This window comes from Salmo trutta, chromosome 38 (assembly GCF_901001165.1).
Source record: "Salmo trutta chromosome 38, fSalTru1.1, whole genome shotgun sequence".
NCBI classification, from domain to species: Eukaryota; Metazoa; Chordata; class Actinopteri; order Salmoniformes; family Salmonidae; genus Salmo; species Salmo trutta.
This window is the reverse complement of record NC_042994.1, coordinates 17,869,547-17,889,787: the sequence shown is the minus strand read 5'-3', so window position 1 is coordinate 17,889,787 and position 20,241 is coordinate 17,869,547. Positions and strand designations below refer to the sequence as shown.

The window sequence follows — 20,241 nt, the reverse complement described above, 5'->3', positions numbered from 1 at the left end:
CCGTTGAGATAAAATCTTGGCCCTTGGACTGGCGGGCTTAGCATCAATAAGGCAATGTCACTTCGGAAGGCATGTGACCGGTGCACAGCGCCCTTGAACCCGATATCACCTAATTGCCCATTGTGACACTCCAAAGGTTCACGGGGTGGCAATAATTGGTGTTTATCTCATGTCAGATCGACCTCTAACTATGAAATTGTCAGGCCCTACTAAAGATTACCACACACAAGGGGCTGTGAACTTTGACGGGTCACTTTGTACAGGGTAGTTGTGCAGGGTAACTCACCAAGGATAACCTTTTTTGTCTAATGTTTATTCCATACACTCATTGGACTAGTACAATCAAGCTACAGGTTTACAGATTTGTTTGTTACATGGCACTTCGGAATAGTTTATTTTTAGCTGTTCACAGCGAATGTCTTTGGTAATTTTTTTCCTGACCTGGTCAAATTACTCAAGCAGAACTTTTTTCTAATTTGGCAAAGAGAAACTAGAGGCCATGAGTAAATTGGTCAAAAAGAATGGCACCGATTGGCCTATAGGTGGAGTTGTTATAAGCAGTCTCACTTAAACCCTCATATCTGCCGCCCCGTTTGACCTGAAGACTTGAACTTTGTACGTAGGTGTCCCATAAGGTCCATCAGGATAGATTTGGTTTAGAGTGCTTGCTTTGTTATCCAACTGATCTTGTGTCCTTTCTGTCATCCTGTGAACACCGTTCATTGCTGCTCGCAGCGATATTTTGAAAATGTATTTTTTAAGTATTTTGGATGTTCATTGGATAGATCGAGATAAAGGTGAAATGTAGAAGGGTGCTGAAAGAGCAGTGGGACGGATTCAAACCCATGCTGGCAGTGGTACATTGTACAGGTGCTCCAGAGGCAGCGGCTTAGACTGCTAGACCACCCCAGACCAGGAATAGTTTCTATGTGCATGTAGCACATCTTTTTATGACCATCATCTATGACCTTTAGACTTGTGTTTATCATTGTGAACTTACTACCTGTAACCTCTAATAGTTTACCCTTGGACCTAACATTGGGGTAACGGCTAACTTTGACGGAGTGAGGTGAACACGGTCTGACGGATCAGTAACTCCCTTAACCAGCACATTGGGCAATCGTGTGACACAGAAACAGTCGCAGTGGGGCATTACCCATGAGTACTGATTTTGGCATGAAGGTGAAAACAATGCTTTGTGGTGATGTAATCCAAGATGGGAGTTGGGTGAGCCAATCAAAGTGCAGTTTGTTTGACAGCACCTTATCGTACGTGTTACTGAGGTTGCCGCAAAAAGGAGACAGACCAAACAACCCGGAAAATTCTGAACTCGTCAGGCTTATGTACACGTCAACATCAGAGATTTGTTTTTTGTCTTTTTTATCAATGTAAAAAATATGAAAAGAAAGTAACAATAGATTTCCATCTGGAAAAGTCTTCAGAAAACAATATTACTACACTGCTTCTTGTTTCCAGGAAGAAAAACCTCATTGCTTACTTAGTTAACTATTGATAGACAATTACTTGAGCGCAAGTATTTATGTATGCACGTTTTTAACGCCTCAACATTATAATGTGTCCCTGAAATTCACTCAGTGTCTTGCAAAAAGTCCCTATTCCCGTAATGAAAAACAATTAAAACAAGTTTTTTTTAAAATCGGGTATATACTGTAAACGTGTGAGTGGGAGGATTCTACTGCATGTCAACTGCTATTCTGTCAACCATTAACTGCCTGCCTTGAAAATGATTAATCTCTGTTTGACCTCCAAAGAATGACAAATTCATGTTTGGACTTGGCTCCCCATCCCTTCTAACATAGGAGCTGGTTGGCTTGGCACAAATAGGAATTGGCAGGGAGCTGAAGCCACTCAAAACTCTCTCTCTCACACATAAACACACAGACACACACACGCACGGGCTTCCCGCCAAGTTGTTGTCCAATAGTCCGACTGAATATGAAGGAAAGCGGAGTGTGTGTGTGTGAGTGTCGAACGCACTCTCCTCAACCACAAGGTCATCCAGTCCAGCCCAGCCCCTCGTACCTACACAAACGGCTTTACACCCCGCTTGGGTCTCTCAGGGTCGCCTGAGATGTGATTCCTTTCCAAATCAATTTCCAAAATGGCTGCCCCGGGTGAAGAGAGGATAAGCCGACCTCTCGCTGTGACTGCCTTGCCAAGTCGTCTAGCCGAGTGCAATCGGCTTTGCAGTCAGGAGTAGTGTTACTCAAACGCTTACTTGCTGAACTCTTACTTGTTGTGAAACTCAAGGCCTTTCTGTAATGATATCATACAAATTACATAACACAAAATGATCATATAGATGATGATGACTTTGTGTATTTGTCAGTGCAGCATGGTCTTTGCTCAGTGCAGGATTTGCTGTAATCAGTCCTCTTGGCTGAACGGACTTCGCTTTTCATCAAAATGTACGTCACTTATGCGTAAACAAGAGTAGTAAACAAAACACGCCACTGCGGTCGGTCCATGCTCCGAGTCCCAGTAGCCTACGCCCCCCCCCCCCCCCCCCCCCAAACGCTGACCTGCAAAAGTGCTAACCCTCTCCCTGTCGTCTCTCTCTTTCCACCCACGCGCTAAAACATGCACAAGCGAGCGAGCGGTGCTGCAATTAAAGCTGAGTGTGAGTCATGGGTTGCACAATAACGCTGCGCCACGTAATCATATAACACCGGTTTATCTGTCTTGCCAAGGGCACCTAGTGTACTCTGCCCCGCCGCCCAGGGCTGTGTTGTGCTTTGTTGTGACAGTGTGACAGAAAGAGATGAAGAACGATACAGAGCTAGAGAGAGACCAGAACAAATAAAAGGAAGAAAAGGGAGAGAAAAATGGCTTTGGTGGGTGTGAGAGAGGGAGAATGGAGTTAGAGAGGTGTAGCGATAGGGAAGAAGGGGGGAGAAGAGGGGTGTCGACAGGTGGGTTGTGGCTGGGGAGACAGCTCAACAGATTGGCTAAAGCCACTGATGTTCTCTAGCTCACTCAGCTCGTCTTAGCTGAGAGAATACAGCCTGCCAGGTGCCCTGCCTCACCTCTGGGACATGACACACTAACACACACACACAGCTCACACATATTCAAGGCTTACACACGCAAACACACAACTCATGCACACACTAACACACAACTCACACACACTAACACACGCTCACGTAATCCTTGAATGAGTGTGTAAGGCTTACGTTAGTTGTTTGTTAGTGTGTGTGAGTTGTGTGTTAGTGTACATGAGTTGTGTGTCAGTGTGTGAGCTGTTTGTTAGTGTGTGTCATTCAAGGCAGTCGCGGTGGGGCGTTACGTCTGCAGGTTATGGCACAGAGCTTTTACATGTACTACATACATTCTAGCCCAAGGCGGTTAATGCTGTAGCTGAACCTAAATGCTGTAGAATAGACTATAGGAATGGTCTATTATTAAGCACTTTGCAGAGAACAGTTTGAATGTGCTCTGACACTCTCCAGCTTTGCTATAGTCTAGACCCGAGGCTATGAACCAAGAGCAAATTAATTGGGACTGATGCATTGTTGCTAAGCGACACTGTCACACTATGAAATGTTTGTTTGGAGATCAATGTGCTCTTTGGGCCAAATCCCAGCTTGAGCAGCATATACCTAAATCCAACATTTCTGTTTTTCTGTAAGCTCCTGTTACAGGGAGATTTGTGCAAATATCCGACACATATCTCAAGCAAGTTCTCTATGAACAAAACAGAAGCAAACAGACCGAAACGATGAAGGACTTGCTACGGTGTTCACAAATAAATACGACCATAGACAATTACCATTTGTAAGTCAGGAAACAGGGTGGTTGAAAGCTTTAGGTGGTGGCTCAAAATGGGGACGGAAAGAGCAATGGGAACAACGCTATAAAACAGATTACAGGAGGAAGAGGGAACAGAAAACAACACAGGTATAAAGATAATATGTAAATTCTTCACAGAGAGGGAGAAAGAGAGAGAGGGAAAGAGAATGTAAAACGGTTATTGTTTTCATCCCAGCTGATTCTGTTGGACAGAGTAGAATTCCCCCTATTCATGCGGAAGGTCTTGTGTTCCCACGTCTGGTGTACGTCCAAAATCACACCCTGGGAAATTGGGTGTCATTTGGGATGCAGTCCTGGTTTTCGGTGTACACCACACCCTCACATCTGGTTTGAACGAGACTAGCTCAGTTAAATGACTAGTAAAGGGGGCTGAGAGTTTTAGAGTGGATGGCGAGGCCTCGCGAGGAATATAGCGGCCGAGGCCGGATGACAAAAACAGAGGGGAAGCTGGAAAATGTCTGAAAATGTTGCGCAGATGACGGTTTGATTCATGTGCTACATGTCGTAAAACCGTTTCCTTGACACAAGGACTTGTGAGGAGGGCCTGTTGTTTATTTTAGGATTCTCTCATCCAGACCAGGCAGAAATAGAATGACGTGCACATATGGGGTCTACTAGCAATGAATCTATTACTGTTTAGGATATATAAGTGGCGGAGGTGGCATGTTAGCTCCCCGAGTAAGCTTAGTGACCTAACACAGTCTAGCAGAGAATTTATTACCATTTAGAATAAATATGTAGCGGAGATGGTTCTCTGAAGTACACTTGCAAGATGAGTAACATCATCTTAGATGTGAAGACTTGTGTTACCTCCCCGAGCGAGGTTTTAGCTTAGTGGGCTAACACGGTCTTCTGTTGGGCAGACAACCTGTTTTTTTAAACCTGCTAGTATACTCTAGGATACTGGACCCTCTTGCTGCTCAACTCTCAACTTGCTAGTTGGTTAAAAAGGTCAATGTGACGCAGTTGGTCACATGATCAACATGTTGGATCACATGGGCCTACCATTCCTTAATCCTCACGTTGTGTCATTTCTGAGTGGGTGGGCCAAATGTACCGTTGGAAGGGGCAATAGCCAACCCAGCACCCTCCCCTAGAATCTGCCTTGTTCCTCTGTGAGACACTCGGTAAAAAGCTTGAGTGTCAGGAAAAAAGACATCTTCATCTCCTGTCATCCACTTTAACCTGATACTTCAGACTTTTTGCCTTATTATCTTTTCAGAAACTTCCCTTTAATGGGCTTGCTCCCTTGGAGTGGCCTGAAAACTCTGTCTGTCTGGACATTACGTAAGCTGTCATTATTTGCAGTTTCTTGCTTCAGGGCCTAGTTACATCATGGTGAACTTTGCCGTGCGACGCTGATGTTATTTTTGGCAGCCCTGTGTTGCGTACCTGAATGGAGAATAGCTGGCTTAACACCCTGGCGAACTAACTGGCGAAGAGGAATAACAGGGAAAACAGGAACAAAAATGTTTTCTCCCGTAACAGCCCAGACCATAAAAGAATCCATGAAATTTAAGCGGCACTTCGTTGATGAGTTTACCATTCTCGCCCCGAAGATGCATGTGGATATCGGAAAGAGTGAACCGAGGGGAAACTTGCAGAGCGTGGCAGAAAATCCCCCAAGATGCAGGGTTGCATCACAGTAGGGATAGCCTATAAGTATTTTGCAGATACTGCTACTCAAAGATAATCAAAACTCAATGGTATTTTGCACCAATGCACAAACATGGTGTGTTTTGGGTTTTGCTCGCCTTTCTCCATCAGGGGAAATATTTAATGGCCTAATATTCATTTGTTTTAGTTGAGGTATGGAACTGTCGAGATGAGGATTGTTGGCTAGCATAATCTTCTTTTTCACATAAATGAAAGCCTTATTTTTTCTGGTGTCCACTAGCGTAGCTTCTCAGTTTGCATATCACATGATTTTACTCTTCTATCGTCTTAGGAATTTGTGTCCTCAACTGCTTTGCGATTTTGCTCTCTCCATATTTTCCCACACTGGAGAAATTGCGGGTAGATTCCAGCAATTTCCCCACATGCTTGCGAAGAGTGTGCGATCATAGGCTCGGTTGTCTGCTATTTTTCAAAATGTGCCCTTACAGTATGTTACTGAATGCAGACATTTTTTTAAATTAAATGCCCCCCATCCCCCGTTCCTTCTCTCACCCATCCTGCTTAACTGCTAGTCCTCACACACCCCTTTCTCCGCCCATCCTCCCCCAACTCCCTCCCCCTCAGTGTGGCGGCTTTGCAGATGTGGCACATCTGGCTCCAGGAGTGACTCATTATTATTCGCTCTGATGTTCCACTCCTCTCTCCCTCTCTCTCTCTCTCTCTCTCTCTCTCTCTCTCTCTCCTGCTGCCATGGCAACTGATGAATGTTTGGCAGGAAGCCCTAGTCGGAGGATTCAGGGATGAATAAGAGCCTAGCGATGGGTGTGTGTGTGTGTGTGTGTGTATGTGTGGGATAGAGAGAGTGGGAGGGATGGAAAAAGAGAGAGAGAGGGAGGGTATAGAGAAAAAAGGGAGAGAGGGAGGGAGTAAGCTCTCAGTAGTTTGGCTTCGATCCAGGGCAACCATAATGCCTGGTTGAAATGAGGCCCTTGGCAGAACACCAGGTCTCCGAGAACAAAGATGTGTGCTTCTAACGCCGGCGACAGGGCCCCGCTTGGCAGCCTCTGCATTTACCCAGCAGCCTTTGCCTTGGCAGCCCGCCACCCTTTCCCTCCAGGCCTGCAAAGAGGATTAGGGTGGATGGAGGGAGGGAGCAAGGGAGAGAGAGCGAGAGAGGGGAAAAAGAAAGCCTTGTTATTCTCTTGTCTCCTCACTTTGCTCCTGTGACATCACCGCCTCTCCTCCGTTTCCAGATGCACACCATCCAAAAGTGTTTTTTCCCTCTCTCTCCAAACGCGCCATTTTATTTGAGTTGGCCTTCCATTTTATAAACGGTGTCGTCAGTCGCTATATTGAGGGTAAGTCTGAGCGCCCAAAATGGCATCCTTCTCGGTAGTATGACTAACTGCACTTGTAAGGACTAGAGGACTAGATCTGCGCCAAATGCCTATGCAGTTTCCAAGCATTGACTTGAATGCAAACGCTGCTTTGTGAAAGTGATGCAAAAACATCACACCCTTTCCTATACAATAAAGTGCTCGTGCTGTGACATTACCAGGATATTGCATCACTCCGTACTGCAACACTGCATCAAAGATCAAAGCACTGCAGTCAACTCCGCTTCTCGAGACTGTCGCCACTTTAAAAAAGCTGCAAAGTCAATGCTGCAGCACCCATTTTTTTTTTTTTTTTCAATCAGCATTTATTACCTCTGCTTATTGATCTGCCAAAAAAGCATTGTGGACAATCAATAGGGTAGTACATTTTCCTTCGGCTCCGTCCAAGAAGCTATCTCTTTAAGTGGCATATGCCTCAGCCGTTCGCACCATAACAGGCTGTCAGGGTCAGAGAGTGGATTCATTGCAGCAAAGCAGGAAGTGATTTGGCGATTTAGTGTGTGCACACTCAGCGAGCTGTGGGTAGTTGTCTGAAGCGTAGACCACACTATTTATTAATGTCTGTGTGCACACTGTAACCTAGCTTTAAGTGCTATTTAGGGGAGCAGTGAGGAGATCATTAAATGTGGGATCTTTTTTTCTATGTAAGGCATGGGCTTAGTTCGTGTCAAGCTCGGATGATTAAGATGAGAGAAAAAAACCCGTCTGTAAACAGGAAATGCTTCATTACTTAGAATGTTCTGATAGGAGAGGGATCTCCCTTTCCTTCCTGCACTGACAATAACAACATGACATTATAATGATGATGATTTGATTTCCCTTCCATTGCGCCACACTTAAAGTCAAATGTTGATGACGATAAACTAAAGTGTGATTTCAGGGAATCGGGAATAAGTAATCTTTTGTAAATTCTTTCTAATAATGTTTTTCGGATGAGTTTACACAGCATGTTGCTTTTGTGTCTGTCAGAACCAACTGTGACCAAGCAAAATAGCCAATAGTGCTAGGTCAGTGACTCCAAGCTTAGTCGCAACACAATGTCATCGACCCCATTCTAAAATAAGTCCATTAGTCCATTAGGTCTATAACTAGCTAATGGTTTTCAGTTAATAACGTAAGAATTCGGGCCTTGAGGAACACGTTGCAACAACCTCAGCCCACAAGATGAATTCCCCTAAATGGGAGGTTAGGCGCCACAGTAAGCCTACACTTTCTTGGCAACTACGGAAGACGTCCTCTGACAAAAATACTATGAATTTCATTTAGAATGCATTTCAATTAAATGCACACATTAAATCAAATACCTCGGAAAGGAAATTCCCTTTGGGACTATAAGGCCTAATCATTTATAAGCATTGGGAGCCAAACAGCAATTTATTTGGAACTCTGTCAGTTGCTTCCCGACAGAGGCAAAAGTAAAAGGCTATTTGTTTTCTTTTTGCTCTCGAAAGCAACATGCCGTAGCATGCGCTCGATAACTTCAAAGCACATGTGCTGTGTACAGTAATGCTTAATTCACGAAAAGTACTGTTTAAAAATTTAAAGGCTTTAACACATCAAAGAGAAGCCACTACAAAGCCATTTGTTCAATTATTAAACAACTTCCAATGCTGTTAATTTCCCTCAGTCGCATACTGGAAGGCTTGCACATATAACCACCTAGTTACTGAGTCTACAGACAGATTACAGAGGAACAAAAGTCCATTGACTGAGTCATAAGGGGGGGGGTTTGCCAAACCATAAACATTCCTGGTCAAGGGCAAATTGATAAGATGAATTATTTTTTTATCAAACATATCCTCACTCCCTAGCTTTGGCAAGCAAATGCATGGAGTCATGTGGTTCAGATATCGTCTTTATTTGTTTTTGTCATCATTGGATACTTTTGCGAATGGCCTGGAGTCCATCTGAACAAAGCTGGCTACAGTGTGACCTCAATGTCACCTTCTCCAGACTGCTTTTCCTGGGATTCTTTCCCATTGAGCAGATTTCCTCCCATGTGAAACGGCTAAGCTGAATAAACTGACTCCTTTGACCCTCTTCCTCGCCATGAGGCCATGTCTACAAATATCACATCTGACTAACTCCAACGTCCAACCAACTGGGAACCTTTTCAAGGGCCTTAGCCCAAGAGTCATGCAGGCAAGGAATAGCTGACCTGAAAGAACTTCCAAGTAACACTTGACTTTAAGCCAACAGGTATGACGTGGTCATAATGCACGGTAGGACTTGTCATATGACACTCTTATTCATGTGTTGCACATTTCATCACAATATTGATTTGAACGTTCGTTTTAGGATTGATGCCCAGCTGAGTATTCTACTCAATGCAGTCTTAATGAATGCTGATGAAGATGTCGTCTAAAGTACATTACTGTGGCTTGGAAACCCCCATGACATTTCAAAAGGAGGCAAAGAATTAGCAAGAGAAGCTTTTGTCATCATTGTGATGTTGGCAGATTTACATTAGATACAGTATAACTTTAGCTAGCTAAGATTGAGGGGAGAGCACCGAAATGTTAGCTAGCTAATGTTAGCATTGCTAGCTATTTCCAATGAACAAGTAAACTTGACGACGTCATAATGATGGCAAAGTTGTTTTCTACTAATTATTTGTCTACTTCAGCAATGTCATCGTATTTCCAGGCCACTATAGTGTACATTTGATGAAACAGTCATTAGCCCCCTGTTCAGAAAGACATCATTAACCATCAGTCAGACATGAATATGCTGCGGCATCTGTAAAACGTTGATAACAATGGCAACGATGTGACCGAGTGACGGATGTGCAACCCATGAATAATATCTTAGTATCATATGTCATAATGATCCTCAGTTGTTGCCAAAAACAACACATCAAAAGACATACAGTAAGATATTAGTTAATAATAAAATATTATAAGGGTAGCAATGCACCAGTAACTGTTGGCTTTAAGCGAAATGTTACCCTAATTTCTCTTTAACCCCTCTTGCCATTCTCTTCCTCAGACCATTAAGAAGAATGATTAAAAGTAACAATAGCAGGCTCATGTCAAGGCACTGTGGCAACCTGTGATTGCATGACATGTAGTCCTCTGTGTTTGTGTGTGAGCTGCTGTTCAAGCTGCCACCAAAGTTGGAGCACCTGGGGATGCTGAGTGGTATCAGCGTGCCACATAAGCCACCAGAGTGCCCTCACCCCCCTCCTTCATCCCTCCCCATCCCATCAGCAGATCAGCAGGTCTTAGGGTCTTCCAATCTTTGTGACAAGCCACAATAGATGCTCAAGTGGGTTGTTATGCATGTAGGTGGGGGCAAGGGAGGGAGGAAGTGAGGGTATGTGTGTGTGTGTGTGTGAGGATAGAGGTGTGTGTGTGTATTCTTTGTGTGAATGTGTGTGTGTGTGTGTGTGTGTGTGTGTGTGTGTGTGTGTGTGTGTGTGTGTGTGTGTGTGTGTGTGTGTGTGTGTGTGTGTGTGTGTGTGTGTGTGTGTGTGTGTGTAAACTGTAATCACACCGCATAAGGGGATTGTTTTTTCTTCACGCCGGGCCCAGCTCAAGACCAGGCCACAAGCGTAAGGGATGTTCCCACTCTAATTAACCAGCTTACTAAAGAGTCTTAAGTGAAACAAAAGAGTTGCCTTGCTGCTCTGCAGACGTCTTGGCATGGTAGTGGGGAGATGTTGAACCTGATTGGTAGCCATGATGATGAAACCCAATATGGTGTTAGCTTAAGTATGTATTTCGTTAGAGTCTAGATACACACACACACGTGTGCATGTGCACACTCGCGTTGTGTGTGTGTGTGTGCATGTGTGTGCTCGTATTATTAAATACATACTCAAATGTACAATACACAATGCAAACTACACCACATCCAACCTATCTGACCTCCAGGTACATTCTTATTTTGGGTCAAAACTTTTCCTTTCTATTTTAATATCTACAGTATCTCTCCCTGCCATCACTTGGGATTTGCTTATACACCGTTCACAGGGGCACATTGTCCTGGATGCAAATAGCCCACACTGCTATTGCTGCTCAGTGCTCATTTGCCTGTTCTGCCTCAGGCTGCAGAGAAATAGGACACATTGTTCACTGGTGCACCTACAGTAGCCTACGTGTCCCCCTCGCGTCTCTCTCTCTCTTTCTCTCTCCACACAGCTGACTGGGCGAGCGAGACAGGGCATGTCACAGTGCTGCAGCCAAGAGAGCAGGAGGAGACAAAATGGGCCACGGCCACATCAAGTCAGCTGTCTGGGCGATGCAGATTCACACCGACGTGATACAGTCATACAGACCATTGAGTAAGAGATGACTGGGTTGCTGCTGTCAATGCTGAGTCATTGTCAGTGGTTCACTGTTAGAATGGCTCTCCTGTTGGCCAGCCATCACTCCACAACTAGTTTGTTTACATTCAGGGGCATCATGCACCACACAAATCTGAGGGGGCATAAAGTACATGAGGATGCCTGGGGTGAAGTCCGGAGAGGGGCTATGCCCCCGTCTGTAAATTGGATAATTTTGCATTTTTGAAACACCTGAAACAGCTCTTTCCTGCAATCTATAGCCATAATCATTATGCTTAATTTTATGTCCAAATATGTATTTTTTCCCGCATATCGAAGCATACCTCTTGTGCTGTCTGTATCCTCCTGACTGGTGGTTATTTTTTAAAGAAACTAAATATGCTTCTCTGCATCTCTGCTAATCTGGGTAAAACATTTTAAGGAATGTCTTATCCAACATTTAGTTATTGCTTGCTTAACAAACATGCAAGCAGTTATGCCAGCTAAGATAGTTAGACAAGCTAGCTACTCTTACATTGATTGATAGCCTGGAGATTGGGAACCTAGTTGGGATAGCTCAGTGGTGTAAAGTACTTAAGTAAAAATACTTTAAAGTACTACCTAAGTCATTTTTGGGGGTATCTGTACTTTAGTATTTATATTTTTGACAACTTTTACTTCTACTTCACTACATGCCTAAAGAAAATAATATACTTTCTACTCCATTCATTTTCCCTGACACCCAAAAGTACTTGTTACATTTTGAATGCTTAAAATTGTCCAATTCACACACATATCAAGACAACATCCCTGGTCATCTCTACTCCCTGGTCCGCTTCATTTGGAAATTATGTCTGAGTGTTGGAGTGTGCCCCTGGCTATCCATACATTTACAAATCAAGAAAATGGTGGCATCTGGTTTGCTTTATATAGGGAATTTGATATGATTTATACTTTTAATTTCAATACTTAAGTATATTTTAGCAATTACATTTACTTTTGATACTTAATCATATTTAAAACCAAATACTTTTACTTTTACTCAAGTAGTATTTTACTGGATGACTTTCACTTGAGTCAATTTCTATTAAGTTATCTTTCATTTTACTCAAGTATGACAATTGGGTACTTTTGCACCACTGGGATAGCTAAAGCCAACTTAAAGAAATTGCTAAGTGGCTAGTGGTATTACAGAGCAGAGGGGGCACCACGGATCCCGGAGTCCCCAAAATTCTGGGGTCTGCAGTTTTTCCTGATCTGGTAACCAACCTAACCAGCAAAAATTCTGGACCTTATATTGTATGATGTGATTAATCTATTGTAAAAGGATTTAATATGGGCTATGACAGGACCAGAGTTTTCTAATCAGGTCACATGTTTTTTTGTTTTTTTTATCCTGTGAAAATTTCCTGGCCTTGGGGATGATGAAAACCCTGTCGAACTGCAGGCAGCAACCTTGTACTTGTTCATATTCATTATATTTTCAAGGGAAGGGAAAGGGGAAATGGTATATCTAGTCAGTTGCACAACTGAATGAATTCAACTGACATTTGTATTAGAATTAGTGGGGTTTCCTATACACAGAGAAAGCAACATGATTGGACAATAAAACGCACAGGGCTGAGCTTGCTTTATGCAGGGATGCATCATGTAGTCCTGTCCTATGCAACTGTAGGCCTAATTAAAAATGTACTCAGTCTATGTCGGCTTTTGTGTTTATTAATTCCAGTTAATTTTGGATTGAACAAGTCTAGGTAGCCTAGTCAGCCCAATTTTGAATATAAACCAAATGTTTTCCCATTCACATTTTCTCACAAACAAATGGGCTATAAATACACAACGTTACCTGCTTACACACCAGAGGGACAGGGCCCATAGTAGGCTAGACTATGCGGCTGCTGTTGTTAGTAGCCTACAGTTGATCAGACTGAAAAATGGTCTCGTTTCCCTGCAATACAGCATGTCAGATCGCTAAATTTTAGGTGTATTGGCTGCTACATTTATGCAATAGTTTTTGTTTGTGTCTGGCGGGAGTGACGTGTTATCAGCTTGCTATATAAATACTGGAGGAAATACTTTAAAGTACTACTTAAGTCATTTTTGGGGGGGGTATCTGTACTTTAGTATTTATATTTTTGACAACTTTTACTTCACTACATGCCAGTTGATCACTGCCTTGAGCGTTGTGCCCGGCCCGCGTGCAAAAGCACGCAGCACTCTGATGTGAAGGTCAGAGCAAATCGGTCTTAAAACATAAATGTTCCCCTCTTTCTAACGCTTTTCGTCAATATATTTGATTAAATCAAAAGGGGTTGAAAAGGTGCTGTGGCAAATGCCGCCTCCCCACACGTTTTTCGGCTGCTCTGTTACAGGACAACTCTGAGGCTGCTACCATACATGTAGCTTGTTGCTATACAATGACACAGTTGCCATTTCCCACGATTAGCCTATTGGAAACAAATAGGTCTGTCCAAAAATGAAACTATTCGTCACATGTAGTCGATTGTCTCTTTAAGAAAGAGCATGACTTCTTTCAGAAACCATTTCCTTTCGTTTTTTTTTTGCTTTAGCTTGCTGTGACTCGCTCGTCCTGCCCCGCATGTCTGTGGTCTTTGGCAGCGAGCCAGGCGTTTGTTTTTCCACGGATGGGCGAGGTAAGAAGCGGGTACGTGACTAAAATCCACTTCCTGTTTGGAACGTCATCACATAGTAGGATACATGCTTGCAGCAACAACAACAACAAAAACTGCTTTGTATCCGCAGGTCTCCTCGGCGGTATCGCCTCTCACACAACAGTCACTTACGTTCCAATGTTGTGGCTAACCCGAACAAAGCGAGAAAGTCAATGACGGAGAATTCCTCGGTCGGCGATGAGGACATCATTTTCGTTGTTGTCAAACCTTGCAGTGAGCTATATAGGCTACACACACAGTTCATGCAATAACACTTTTTGTTGTAGGCCTAAAGGCTATTTTGTAGGCCTTCCTCGCAGTCTAACAAGACCAGACCGGAGTGATATTTAGGCTATGCGAAATTAAAGTAAATTAACTATCCACACGAATAGTCCCCAGACTTATTAAGAATTGCGGGTGAAGTAATTGGGGGAAAAAAAGTGCAAACGTTGCCTCGGGTTGTGACTTTGATCGGGGGGTTTCCGTGTTCGCCAGTCAGACAGGCTGTGAGTTGTCGAGTTTACTGAATCACGAGGGGTTGATTGGTGTGAGTTAGTCATGCTGAACTTTGTCCAATATTTAGACGTCGCTATCAAACGGTGGTTAGGGGCTCTATTCTCATGTTGAATTGCAACAACGTTGCAGGCACGCGCCACGGTATGATTGCAACAATGTACCAACTACCTCGTTCTGTGATATATTGTTGCATAGAATAAGGGGCGCATGTAGCAAGCGATGGACAAAGTAGCCTAAACATAGTTAATCGCGGCTATTTGTAAAATGATACACATTGACGTTAAATTAGAATAGTTGCATTATGAAAACGATGTTTGTCTAAACAGGTCCCGAGTGTGCAAAGCTGAACTCGTAAACTATGAATTGGAAAAGAGGCTATCCCATTTTAAAAGGACGAAGGAAGGAGGGTTAAATCTGCCATAGTAACAGAGTCGAATTGTATGGTTGGGTGAAAGCTCTCCGCCTCGTGACGTTGTGCTGGCAGTGTGACTGGAATGAGGATTTGCTAAATAGGGCTCTAGTGCCAGTCCGGGAGAGCATGCATAGCCTACATAGCCTAAAGGAGAAAGATAGGTAACGCCACTTGTTGAGTTGCATGCAAAGGCATTATATAGTCGTGAGACAATTTAGGAACCGCAATAATTGTAGACGTTGCTTTGAATTCTTTTGGATGTCGATTCTCAGTAAGCAGAAGCCTATCATCAAGAGTTTTGATACAATTCACCTTGACGTGAAATAAATCATTTTAGCAGCAGGGCTCAACTGCGTCCAACCAGTTTATCTTTAGGGCTTGCTGGCAGTTGAACGCATTGCACAAGTGGTAGGGCCTACACGATAAAGCGAGGAAAAAGGTGAGCATGCGCTGGTGGGGCTGTCTAAGAATCAAGTAGATAGAATTGGAGCTGCTGGAAGCACTTGTGGTGTGTCGTCGGTGACGTCACCGCCCTACATTGAGCTGTGAGTTGTAGTGCGAGATAGATTGAGGCGCGCCGTAGTAAAGTACACAACTGCAATGAACTTCTCAATGTAACTTGGCTGTTTTAAGGCTGTTTGGCTAGAGGGAAAATACACAATTATTCGCGATTCCTTTTTTTTCTACAGAATAAAACGAATCCCAGGGAGATTTGGAGAATTTGGTATCCACTTTTTCGAAAACCATGTCGTCCGCGGCTGTAGCTGCTTCGAGGAGGCAGTCGTGTTATTTGTGTGACTTGCCCCGCATGCCATGGGCGATGATCTGGGATTTTACCGAACCTGTTTGCAGGGGATGTGTCAACTACGAGGGAGCCGACCGGATTGAGTTTGTAATTGAGACTGCCCGACAGCTGAAGAGGGCTCATGGCTTCCAGGACGGGAGATCTCCCGGGCCAGGCAAACCTCAGCACTCGGGGAAGGAAATTCAGTCCCACAACCATTCGGCTGGAGACCCCGGCTCGCGTCCGCCTCAGCCTCTGGATCGCTATCCCCTCTCTGACCGGCCGCCAAGGTTGGGACCGGAGTACCAACCGGGGAGGCAAGTTAACGGCATCCCTGTGCCAAATGGATTTCCAAAACCCGACGACCCGCCGGAGCTGAACCGCCAGAGCCCCAACCCTCGCAGGACTAGCACGGTTCCTCCCAATTTGGTGCCTTTAGTAAACGGAAACATGGGTCCAGTACACGCACTCAATGGTCGGCCCGCTCAAATGGGTATGCCGGGCGCGTTGAATGTTCCTGGTCAAGGCGACCACGGTAAGCGCGGGGAGGATATGAAAGACAAGCATAGACCGGATAGCATGTCGGACATGTCGGAGAGCCACAAGCGGGCGGAGGAGTGGATGGGCAAAGGCAAAACAGTGAGGGATTTGATGGCTCTCCACACATTCGACAGCAGGTTCAAGAAAGACCATGCGGCGATGCAGCGCGTTATGGGATACGAGACAAGTGCAACTTCTTCAAAACCAGGTAGGATTGTGGATTTCTAAACACATGGATGCATTAATTTAGAAGACTAAAACAAGGAACTGGCAGTGTTCTTAGTCAGCTACTTTGCCACTGTGTTGACGTGGGGTTTCAGCTGAATGTTTGTTTATGCATGTTTACATTTCCTCTAGTCTGATCCCCAGCAGGCTACCGAATATACCACTTGTTTTTCCTCTGCACGTTTTGTTTTACACATAAAGTAACATAAATTCCTCTAAGTTTTATTTTCATTAATTTACAGTGCATGCACATTTGCTGCTGCTGTGGTGGTTGGAGTGTTTGTTACCCCTTAACTCCTCTTTCCACCCCCCCCCTCCTCCTCCTTCTCCAACAGACCGAGGGAAGCACCCGCGAAGCATGAAGAGGAAAGCCTCCCCTGAGCCGGATGGCGAGGGCTCCGCCCCCAAGATGAACGGCGGCGAGGGCCAGCCGTGGTTGCCGTCGCCCTCAGAGGTCCTCAAGATGCCCCCGGCCTCCCTGCCAGGCTTCTCTGCCGCTCCACCCTCCACCATCTCCCCCCACAGTCGCACCACCCCACCGGAGGCGGCCACGGCACAGAACGGCCAGTCGCCCATGGCAGCACTTATCCTCGCCGCCGACAATGCCGGCTCGCCCAAGGATGCCAACCAGGTGCACTCCACCACGGCAGCAGGTCGGCGCAACAGCGGGAGCCCACTGTCCCCGTCCTCTGCAGGCCAGCGGCGGCTGACCCAGAGGGAGGTGGTGGCCACGGCCCACTCGCAGGGCATGGACCCTCACGGGGCACTGCCGCAGAGCATTCCAGACTCGTCGGTGCCGGGCAGCGTGCCACTGTGCTGCACCCTGTGCCACGAGAGGCTGGAGGACACACACTTTGTCCAGTGCCCATCGGTGCCCTCACACAAGTTCTGCTTCCCTTGCTCTCGGGAGAGTATCAAACAGCAGGGAGCCACGGGAGAGGTGTACTGCCCCAGCGGGGAGAAATGCCCACTGGTGGGCTCCAACGTACCATGGGCCTTCATGCAGGGTGAAATAGCCACCATCTTGGCAGGGGACGTGAAAGTAAAAAAGGAGAGAGACCCTTGATTTTACCAGCGTTTTTTTTTTTTTAACTACCACAACAACAAACAAAAACCAACATGTACACCATTACAAATGAATATAAATCCTCGTACCATAGATACCATCCAGAAGAAACTGATGGACATGTACATATTGGACACAAGGGAAGTTGTATACTTCGTAAACATGGCTGTATCGTTTTGTTTTTGTTTTTCAATACATTGTGTTTCTATATATTTTTTTTTTGAAGATAAAGGTATGTACTCATCATAACAGACTACTTTCCTCCTCTCTCTTTTTTTCGATGTCCTATCGTTGTACTTTTTAGTTCTGGTGGCAGTCCCTGTTAAACATAGAATGTGACTAACTAATATGACTCTACGAGCACTTGGCAAACTGAATTGCTTCTAGCTGTACTTGTATGCACTTGTTTAAAAAAAACTTGCCAAATACAATTTCTGACCTTGTAATAATAACTAGTGTCTGGTTTGCTTATTTCCCTGCAATCAGTAATGAGTGAAGCCATAGGGAGAGAGAGTCATGTTCCGATTATGAATCACTCATGGGCAGTGATGCAATAACTTTGACAAGAACAAAATGGGACCCAGGGAGGCGTGGGGGGAGCACAGAGATGTGAGGAGATTTTCTATACAGCAGCAAGCATACAGTTGAATATATGCCAGCATAAAAAATTCCTCAGATGGTTTTAATACTCGTGATTTGCTTTGCTTACAACAACTGAGGCCATTGTACACAATGACCACTAAGTTAGTCAAATCTACTGCATGTCTCCTATTGCTGGTGGAGACAAAAGTATTCTTAGTTTCTCATGCTATAAGTTCAGGTACAGTTAACCCAAAATGACTTAAATGTTCATTAATCAGTTCACTAAGGTTATTCCACATCACTGTTTATTGGGGATGTTGATTTTTAGAGTGATTCTGCACAACTGAAACAGCCTCTAATATACATCATCTCTTGGTAAGTCCGTTTTTTAATTTGAGCGAGTTGTTTCGTTTCATGTTCGAAGGTAGTTAGGCTAGCAATGGAGCTAAAATATACGGAAGTCATGTAGATCAATAAGATCTACACAATATTCAGTTGAATTTCTTTCAAATCTATTCTCTTGTCACTTCACCCCCAGGGGTATTGCCATTGACACACTGCATCCACGCCCTAATACAAACCAAACGGTGAAGTCATGAATGATTACATCGTGTGACTACTTGTGAGCTCAATACTTTGATTGGCTGTATTGGCTTTTTTCCACATAACTCAACGCTGCATGCTTGTCAAGAAGTATGAATGTGATTTACATAGTTTGAATACATTCGTTGAGGCTGCTGTAAAAGCAAACGTGTAGTGTACACTGTGTGAGAGGGATTCTTCCAGGGATTCGAGCCAGGTGAACCAGTTTTGGAGATAATCTCTGATTCATCTGCAAGCCGTAGCCAATGCTGACTGCATACATATTTAATTCGGTGATAACCTAGATATCTCCCTAGTAACCCAACAGCATAAATGACAAACAATGCATTATTTGTAGATGCCTATTTTTGTTCATTTCCCCTCTGGATTAATTGTTTATTGGCAACTATCTGAAAATGAATATATAATCATGCCCTCTATAGGCTACAGTGCACACATGGGCGTTTGACATGATTCGCCATCAGAACACCGTTGAGTCAATGGCTGCATTGTAGTCCTCAAGAATATCATCCTCCACAAAAGAGGGCATAAAAGAGATGCTTGGTCATGTGCACGCCTCAGTGGAATTCCTGAGTCACCGTCCCCCGTCGCCTCCCCTCCCCTCTCGTCTCTGCTGCTGCCTGCTCGGGACCTCCGGTGCAATAACACGCCTTCCACTGTTCAAGGTTGATCACACGGTGACGAGATGAATGGGAGGCTTGTGTTTTTCTGCGCCTGAGCCTCGCCTTGCATTCACCCACCATTCAGGGGAGTGGCCAAATCCAGACTTAACCCTTTACTGACCCAGTGGGATGACAACACGGTCCAAGGTTGGTATCCAGAGCAATAGTAATGCCGTCCTTTATAGGCACTAACTCTGCCATGGTTTGTTGGACAGAGCCATTAGAAAAATGAATGGAGTTTTTGTAGTGTTTTTGGATAAACGCCAAAAATAAGGTCTACGGTGATTTTTGAAGCATTTATGTTATACATTTTCTTTCGTAAAGGTCAAGTTAAATGACTGATATCTCATAGAACAAAATGTATAAGATCTCTTAAGCCTGTGTTAACCTCAGCCCTTTATTTTCTGTGTTTATCCCAAAACCATATTCTTTCTCCATAGGGATGGCTGAATGAACCACAGGTAAACTCATTTCTGGGTTTTATAGACTACATGCTAGCAAGGTCTATTTTGGAAGGAAATGGGCCTAGATATAGCCCTACATGGCCCCGAGTTGCAGCTGTACTTTCAATTCATGTCATTTTTAAGAGACTTAGCAAATTCAACATAAATCAAACATTAGCCCACTGTTGTTTTTGTAGAATAACATTGTATTGGTCAGTAAACGGAAACCCTTCATTCGCCGATAAGGAGTAGGCTTACATTCCAAAACATTATTTGCACTTATTTTGTACATTCTCTCTTTCCCCCCAATGTTGTGGCGAGCACTTTAGGCTTATGTAATAAAATGACTGATGCAGTGATTCACCCAATGTGCACTGTAGCTATTTCACAGTAGACCTACACAGACTTGGCCGCAGCCGATTTGTCAGGTTCCATTTTGTGCGGATCAACGTTGGTTCGTTTGATGTCTAGGGAAGGGAGCAGATGGTTTGTACCTGAACCGGGCTTTCTGTTACATTGGTGCCAGCTCATCTGCAACGCTGGCTGGCGCTCAGCTCTGCTTCGAATTCCAGCCGAGCCAGCTCATTCCTTTTCTTCTGCCACCGAAACTCGACACCCGAG

At 44.4% G+C, this 20,241-nt stretch overlaps 1 protein-coding gene across 1 annotated transcript; it reads left to right on the top strand.

Moving 5' to 3' along the window:
- Positions 1–13,872: 13,872 nt before the first annotated feature.
- LOC115178889 (interferon regulatory factor 2-binding protein 2-B) lies at positions 13,873–17,782 on the top strand. Its single transcript, XM_029740295.1, has 2 exons — positions 13,873–16,247; positions 16,600–17,782. The coding sequence occupies exons 1-2, from the start codon at positions 15,461–15,463 to the stop codon at positions 17,328–17,330; spliced, it is 1,518 nt and encodes a 505-aa protein (XP_029596155.1). The 5' UTR covers positions 13,873–15,460; the 3' UTR covers positions 17,331–17,782.
- The last annotated feature ends 2,459 nt before the right edge of the window (positions 17,783–20,241 follow it).